An 8239-nucleotide genomic window follows, 5' to 3' on the forward strand; every position below is an offset into this window, starting at 1 on the left:
TTTATCATAGTGTTTCATTTCTATTAGTTTTTGTAATATCTGTTAATTTCTTATTATTCAATTCTTTTTTATTCATTTATTTGGCTTTATTACATTGCCTTCACACTCTGTATTACCACATGGGAATAGCATTAGTTATTTAATTTTGTTTTTATTTTTTATCTGAGTCTTAATTTCTTAGTATTTGTAACAAACACTCTTTAAATTTAAGTTGTAGTATATGGACTTTGAGTTTTTGTAATATCTGTTAATTTAATACTATTTATAATTTTATTTAAAATATATTTTTTTACATTTATTTGGCTTTAATTCATTTAATTCATTGCCTTCACACTCTCTATTACCACATGGGAATAGTATTAGTTATTTAATTTTGTTTTTATTTTTTATCTGAGTCTTAATTTCTTAGTATTTCTAACAAACACTCTCTTTAAATTTAAGTTGTAGTATATGGACTTTGAGTTTTTGTAATATCTATTAATTTAATACTATTTATAATTTTATTTAAAATATTTTTTTTTTACATGTATTTGCCTTTAATTCATTTAATTCATTGCCTTCACACTCCTGTATTACCACATGGGAATAGTATTAGTTATACATTAAATTTTGTTTTGATTTTATGTGGGTCTTAAATATAATTTTGTTTTTATTTTATTATTTTGTCTTAATTTCATAGTGTTTCTAACAAACACTTTCTTTTAAAACTGTGTACATTGATGTTTTAACATTGATATGTTATTCAGCATCCAACTAAATAAATAGTTTAAGTTGTGTCAAACATGTGTGTTTATATTGTGTTAATGCCACTTAAAAGGTTTAAGGCAATCGGTTTCCTCAAATGAATTGAGTAGCCACAACAGAGTTTAAAGTTGTAACAACTAATACATAATATTTTGCTTTAGTGGAATTAAACTGAGTAAATGAAACTTAAGTGGTAACATTTATGTAAAGAAGAGGGATTTAAGTTAGTCTTACTTAAAACAGATAAACTAGATTAACACATTTTTAATAAGTTTGGAGAGATGCAACATTTGAGTAAAAAATACTTAATAGATTTAAGTTATATTAACTTAATGGAATTAGTACTATTAACTTTATTTACCCAAGTTATTTTAACGATAAGTTACTGAGTTACTTGGACACAAATCAAATATTTGTTTATGCTTAAATTGTTTGAGTTAATAAACTTAAATTATTTAAGGCAATCGGTTTCCTCAAATGGTTTAAGTTGAACTTACTCATCAGGTTTTACAGTGAAGATTTCAACAGAAGACACACAGCACAAGGTCACCCATAAGTGTGTGTGGACTACACTAGTTCACTCACAGTGCAAACACACACACATTTGATGCCACTGGTCATCACCAAAGGTCACATCAGGATGTCAAGACCCTCTCCAACCATCCGCTCTAATGATTGCAAGTTGGTTGCTTTCACAGCTCTTCTAACACACTGCCATCAAATTTGTATTTTTAATTTGAATTTCACAAAATTTGTGAGGGAGAACTAGCAGGTCAGTGGCTATACGAGTCCTCTGTACTGTGTGAATTCAGCCCAATGGCTGTTCTTCACATCAAGAGGCATTTTGACAGGTTTGAGTATCTCTCTCTCTCTCTCTCTCTCTCTCTCTTTCATCAGAGGCTGATATAGAGGGACTTGGTCTTGTGTAATTGAGTGTGCCTCATTTTTCTACAACGGAGTACAATTGTGTTCTTAAATGTACAAAACCACTGCAAATTCTGTATATAATATTTTTTTTTTTTAATTGGAAGGATCATATAGATAGATGAACATGTTTTCTCTTTCTAATCTCAGCCAAGAGGAACACAGGGAACATCATTCTCCAGCATCTTGCACTGTCAGGACGGGGATCGAGATTATTAGAACCACTTACAGCTAAATTAATCACGGTTGGGCTTCAACACAGATAAACTGTGCCATACACACAACCTAAAACATCTAAAGAACTGTACCTGTGAACTGAAGTGGACTGAATAGGTTGTATAGTTTGTTGTATACTTTCCTGCAACCTGAGTGAGAAAGCACACACTTGAGAATAAAGTCATGCAGTCTTTAGCTCAGTTTTATGACAGTGGTTGTGTGTGTGTGTGTGTGTGTGTGTGTGTGAAACATAGCTGATAAAGCATCAAGAGGATTTCCTGTCCCCACTACAGCTCAAGAGCTCCTACTGTCCACATTCAAGCACACAAAAGAACACATTTCACTGTGTCATTCTGCTTTTCTACAAAGGTTAATTACATTTTTTACAAATTTAATTACACATTGTCCTCTGCCAGGCAGATGCAGATCAAGAATCAATTCTTGACCAGAAAGCCTTGTTAAACAGAGATTATATCAGGTAAAAACAATAGTGTCTGAAAACACATTTTCAAATAACACACTACAGCTCTTCTCCAAGACCTTTTGTAGTAAGCTGTCTGCTGTCTGCATAAACAGCTCCCTTCTAAAGAAGCATCTTAACCAAAATAGAACCTCATTCAAAGGCATCCATATTCAAAATGCTCTGTATTTTAATACTTAAAAGGGGATCGTTGCAAATTTTACTGGGATCAAATCATCCCAATTAACATGTTGCTAATATTATGTGGCAAACAACCCTAACAACATGCATAAACTACATAGCAGATACAAATATTGAGCTATATGATTTAGTTTTGGATTAAATGAATTAAATCTTGAATTTTGTATTGATCATTAAGTGTGTTGCAGTGCTTTCTGGGAGAGTTTTCATCACAAAGCTTTCTTGAATGATTGTGCCTTAAATTTTGACTGAAAGAATGAATCCTAATTTTGCAGTCATTAGATAAGCAGCTCCCTCATTTTTAGAATAGAGCTTTTATCTGCAGAATAGAATAGAATAGAACAGAATAGAATAGAATAGAATATAATGTTTTAAGATTACATGCCTATAACATTTATCTAGGATGATCATTATGTTGGAACATACTTTATATATGTTTTTAGTTTAGAAAAGAATAGAACAGAATAGAATGTCTATTTCTCTTTGTCTTGTGCCAATAAAAATCGCTCCCTAGTATGCAGCCTAGAAATGCTGTCTAGGTGGGCAGCTCACTAGATTGTCGTAAAGAACTCATATATAGAATAGAATATAGTTGTCTTATGACTGTTTTTTCTATGCAGCCTTAGAATTATAAGGCAGACAGCTCAGTAGGTTTTGGACCAGAACTTATATACTGTATAGAACAGAACAGAACAGAATAGAATATTTGCCACATTATTCAGGCTACTTTATTTTTTTCAAGCAGCTTGCAGTATACAGTGTCACAATAGGAGCAGCAGAATTTTAAATTAAAGTGAAGATATCCCTGTAGTAACCTGAGGTTAGGTTTCTTGCTAAATATGGACAGCTCAATGGCCAGCCCTTTTGGGGTTTGAACCTACAACTTTTCAGTTACAAGCTCTGGTTAGTAACCCCTGGGTGACTTCTCCTTACACTCTCAGAAAGAAAGGTACAAAACTGTACCTTTTAAGGTACAAGTGGCCGTCGCTGGGGTGGTACCCTGAAGGGTACAATTTTGTACCTCTAGTCAGAGGTACAAAATTGTACCTTCTATCTTTGTACCATTTAAGGGGCAATTTTGTACCCCAAGGAACAATTTTGCAAAGGCAAAAACCTTAAAAAAATACCTTATTAAAAGCATCCTCAGGATACTGTCTAACCATTTTGATTATTTTGGTGTCTGTGTGCATGGATAAATAAATAAATACCTTGGCTAACAAATAGACAATTTTATTTAGAAATTTTCTTTTAAAAAGATTTCATTACATCTCACAACAGCAAGCATGTCAAGAAAAAACTAGCTATTCAATAAAAAACTCAGAAAAACTCATCAAACAAGTAAAACAGCCTTATTACACAGGCTACATCAAGTACTGCACATTTTGACGTTTGCAGCAGTTTGTCTTCAGCAAGTGTATCTAGTGCTAATAAATAACTTGTCATCAACGTGGTACGTGTCTAATGCCTGGTAATCAACTTCTTCACCTGGCAAGAGGACAGTCCATTCATTCTCACATTTCACACAGTATGAATAAAAATGACGACAAAAAGAAACCGGAATTAAAAGCTTGCCACACAATAACCAGTCTGTGTCTATGTTAAGAATGTACTTAATCTGAAAAAACAATGGAACAGCTTCTGCATGCAGATGACCCACAGTAAACACATCTTTAACACAGTATTTGACATCATTAAGCACTACTTCTGTTACTCGTTGAAGTTGTTTGCCTTCAAAATTGACATGGCTGTACTTCTTAATTGCCTTCACTGAATGCTGTAGAGCCACAGGCAAAGTTCGAAATGGTGTGCTCACACAACATCCAGCAACTCTCTCATATTCGCCCAACATATTAACAGAAGACAATTCCCAACATTGTCTGTGTTGATTTCGATTACTTAAAGTGGATGAAATGTTAACAAAATCTCTACACGTGCTGGCAACCTGTTTAAAATATTGATGTTTTCCTTCAAATCTTAAACACCATAAAGAACGCAAAGGTTTGCCTGGCAGATTTCGATCCCATCAACTTTGATGACTGCAGTGACTCTTCTTGTAAACACAGTTTTCCAGTCAGTGGTCTCCTGTACTGGAACAGTAGGATATGGTGAGGATGGTTCACTCTAAATGACAAAGCACAAAACAGATTCTGTATCAGTAAAATTTTCTCAGCAGTTGACTTAACTGAAGGAGAGAAAATTGACATGCATAAAGACTAAGATAATTAATATTCACTCATTTGCATTTTGCCAAAATACAGTTTAAGGATTGCACAGAAATTTAAAACTATATACGCACCTCTCCAAGCACAATGAAATGTTCAAGTTTCTCTCTGAACAAGGCTGGCAACATGAGAAGTGCTGCTTTAAAATCAATTCCTGGAACATAAAATGTGATACACAAACAAATATGTAAAAATCTATCAAAGGCAAGAATTTAATAGGCTTAATAAAGTGCTAAATAAAGTTTAGGAGTCAATTACCAAGATGATCTTCACAGAGAGATTCTTCTCTAGCTTCTTTGTGCAGCTTTGCTAGAGGGGATTTTCCCTTGAGCGAGCCGTAGCACGCTTGATGTAATGTGTCCAAAATGTTCTCGAAAATGGCGGCTCAGTTGAACACATTTATACAGGAAACCAATTTCTTGATAAAGCTGCAGTTTAATTGAAAGACAAGCATAAGTAAATCAGAGAATTTTATACAGTTTTAGTGTGTTACATGTTAATGAGATTTTGTAATTTCATAATTATAATTTGCACACTAACCCCTGATGGACTCTTCAAAATGGATATTTGTTGACGACATCTTCCAAAAGTCATACCACTAGTATCTCCTGCCGCCTCCAGGCAAAGGTCCTCCTTATTCGATCTTCAACAATGTGAGTCTCTGGCTGTGTCCTTCTATATTGGTCCTGCAGGACTTTCACATGTCCCTCTATTGATGTAGCATCCTCTCCAACAGCATTAATCTCCTTGTGCATAGACAAAAACAAAACAGATAGAATTTTAGTTCTAGAGATGCACCGAAATTTCTTTGCTGAAAATTATTGGCCAAAAATGCTATTTTCATTTTTTGGCCAAAAGAGAAAAATGGCCAAAAATATGAGCTGAGCATGTACACAGGTTTCACTCTCTGTCTAGTTGCTGTCACCGAACAGTGTGATGCTCCACTCAATATTTTGCTCCATAAAAATGTATTCCACTTGTGTATCGCTCCAACGAAATAACACGCTGACAGGAAATTTTCTGTGCATCTAGAATTTTTCTGTTTTGGCCAAGAACTTTTATTTTGGGTGCATTCCTAGTTATTTCTAATTTTGGGCAGGAGAATGATGACAATTTTTTTCATCTTGTCACTTAAAGGGTAAGTTCTCCCAAAAATGAAAATTATGTCATTAATAACTCACCCTCATGTCGTTCCAAACCCGTGAGACCTCTGTTTATCTTCAGAACACAGTTTAAGTTATTTTAGATTTAGTCCGAGAGCTCTCAGTCCCTCCATTGAAGCTGTGTGTACGGTCTACTGTCCATGTCCAAAAAGGTAAGAGAAACATCTTCAAAGTAGTCCATGTGACATCAGAGGGTCAGTTAGAATATTCTGAAGCATCAAAAATACATTTTGGTCCAAAAATAACAAAAATTACGACTTCATTCAGCATTGTCTTCTCTTCCGGGTCCGTTGTGAGCGCGTTCACGACGCTGTTGACGTGTTTTCTGGTGCACCCAGTAACAAGAAAACATGTCAGCAGCGTCATACGTCAACTGTCACAGCAGTCAGTCGCACTCACAACGGACACAAAAGAGAAGAGAATCCTGAATAAAGTTGTAGTTTTTGCTATTTTTGGACCAAAATGTATTTTTGATGCTTCAAAATATTCTAGCTGACCTTCTGATGTCACATGAACTACTTTGATGAAGTTTTTCTTACCTTTCTGGACATGGACAGTAGACCGTACACACAGCTTCAATGGAGGGACTGAGAGCTCTCGGACTGAATCTAAAATATCTTAAACTGTGTTCCAAAGATGAATGGAGGTCTTACGGGTTTGGAACGACATGAGGGTGAGTCATTAATGACATAATTTTCATTTTTCGTTGAACTAACCCTTTAATTTGAGAAACAATACACTGGTAACAAGTGTAAAATATTAATATTATAAAATATACTCTCACCAAAGGCCTTGTAATTTCTTTGCAACTGCTTTCTTCAGGTTGCAGAGACTTTTTTGAATGACCAAACTTCTGTTTAAGTCTTTTCACTTCTTCAACTTCAGCCAAAGGTGTCCGCTCAAATTTAAACTTGCGTTTCAGAGACATGTGCCAAGTGTGCTATAAAAAAAGAAAAAGAAAAGTAGTTTCACAAAATAAACTCCATTAACCAAGAACCAAAAGTAGAACATTAAAGGTAAACCAGCTACTTACATATCCATTGCCCTCTTTGTCTTTTAAAAAGGGATACCTCAGAGTCAGGGCCTTAGCCACTTGAACATACTCCTCTGTAGTTGGATACCTACAAAATATTTTAAAACACATGAGTGTAGCATTAAATGTTGTATAAAATGGAATGTAAGCAATTAAAACAGGTATAGGTAATGAGAAATACATTTTGTACTGAGCCATGCTTTTATACAACGTTCTAATAATTTTGTTTCGGTCTGATGACGTTAGTCTGCATTCTTTTCGGTCCAACTTGGCCTGAACATCAAATGGAAACTTCGGAACTTCAAAAAATGCAGGGAAAGCTGTTGATGGGCTGATATTACTATTTGCAAAAGAGAAAGTAATATTTAGACATTGCAGAGTTGCAGGTATACATAAAATAGCACAAATACAGTAAAGTAACGGTTTCAGTACTGAAAAGACAAATAATTACATTAACAAACAAAAACACTAACTTCAGAATTTTACCAAGTTTTATTTAAAATATGTGCCATACCCATTACTTGATCATCTTAGTTGTCAATTCCATACACTGTGGTAGCCTAATAAATAATTCTATAGTAAACATTAATAGTGATGCACCAAAAATGCTGGGCACCTGGGCTGAGACTGTACACTCTCCCATGTCAAAGCTTCTGTTATCTTATCTGCTCAAGTTTGTATTTTCTGTTGATATTTTTGACAAAGAAAATGGCAGAAATTTTAGAGCACCTCTAATACATTGTTGCAAGATGCCAAAGAAAATTAATAAACTAAGCACTAGTAAAAGGTACAGCAAAGCAAAATGTAGAGAGGCATGCATGGGAAATAACCTAGCTACTTTTAAGATTTGCTTTAAGAATAGCTCTCTGAAACAAATGAAATATTATTAAACAGCAATTACCTTGCTCCAGCTCTTGACTGGCTTTCTACAGGCACAGGTTCAAGAGTTAATGTCACTGTCTCCTTCATCTGCTGAACAATCGATGAAATTTTGCTTGTTTTTTAAATGATCCCTCAAAAAGGAATGAAATCATTGACTCAGTCAGTCCGATGTCAACAGTCCCCCTCCATCCACATCAATTGTCTATAACACAAAAAAGAAGAAAAGTATCATTTAATTACCCATTCAAACTGAAGCATGTACTAAACCAGTGTTTTTGAAGCTTTTCCTATTAACGTTTATGTTTAAGAAATCAAATACACTGCCTGGATAAAAAATAAATAAATAAATAAAATAATTGATATTCTATATACTAAGTATGAGTAAAAACACGAA

At 34.4% G+C, this 8239-nt stretch overlaps 1 protein-coding gene and 1 long non-coding RNA gene across 2 annotated transcripts; both read right to left on the reverse strand.

Annotated features, from left to right (window-relative positions):
• Positions 1-3759: 3759 nt before the first annotated feature.
• LOC113099220 (uncharacterized) lies at positions 3760-5092 on the reverse strand. The gene is made up of 3 exons (XR_003289322.1): positions 5026-5092; positions 4842-4921; positions 3760-4666 (listed from the first exon to the last, which is right to left on the reverse strand). It is a non-coding gene; the product is annotated as an uncharacterized LOC113099220 (long non-coding RNA).
• A 265-nt stretch (positions 5093-5357) lies between these two features.
• On the reverse strand, positions 5358-7937 carry LOC113099222 (uncharacterized). Its single transcript, XM_026264322.1, has 5 exons — positions 7865-7937; positions 7145-7303; positions 6964-7051; positions 6715-6870; positions 5358-5513 (listed from the first exon to the last, which is right to left on the reverse strand). Exons 1-5 carry the CDS (start codon positions 7930-7932, stop codon positions 5358-5360), a joined length of 627 nt encoding a protein of 208 aa, XP_026120107.1. The 5' UTR covers positions 7933-7937.
• Positions 7938-8239: the final 302 nt, after the last annotated feature.

Source organism: Carassius auratus, unplaced genomic scaffold (genome assembly GCF_003368295.1).
Source record: "Carassius auratus strain Wakin unplaced genomic scaffold, ASM336829v1 scaf_tig00216888, whole genome shotgun sequence".
Lineage (NCBI taxonomy): Eukaryota > Metazoa > Chordata > Actinopteri > Cypriniformes > Cyprinidae > Carassius > Carassius auratus.

Coding starts and splice junctions, on each gene's coding strand:
- LOC113099222 (XM_026264322.1), bottom strand. CDS start 7,932: ATGAAGGAGACAGTGACATTAACTCTTGAACCTGTGCCTGTAGAAAGC. Junction 7,052..7,144: donor AGCATGGCTCAGTACAAAAT/GTATTTCTCATT, acceptor AATATTTTGTAG/GTATCCAACTACAGAGGAGT. Junction 5,514..6,714: donor AAGAAATTACAAGGCCTTTG/GTGAGAGTATAT, acceptor TCTATGCACAAG/GAGATTAATGCTGTTGGAGA.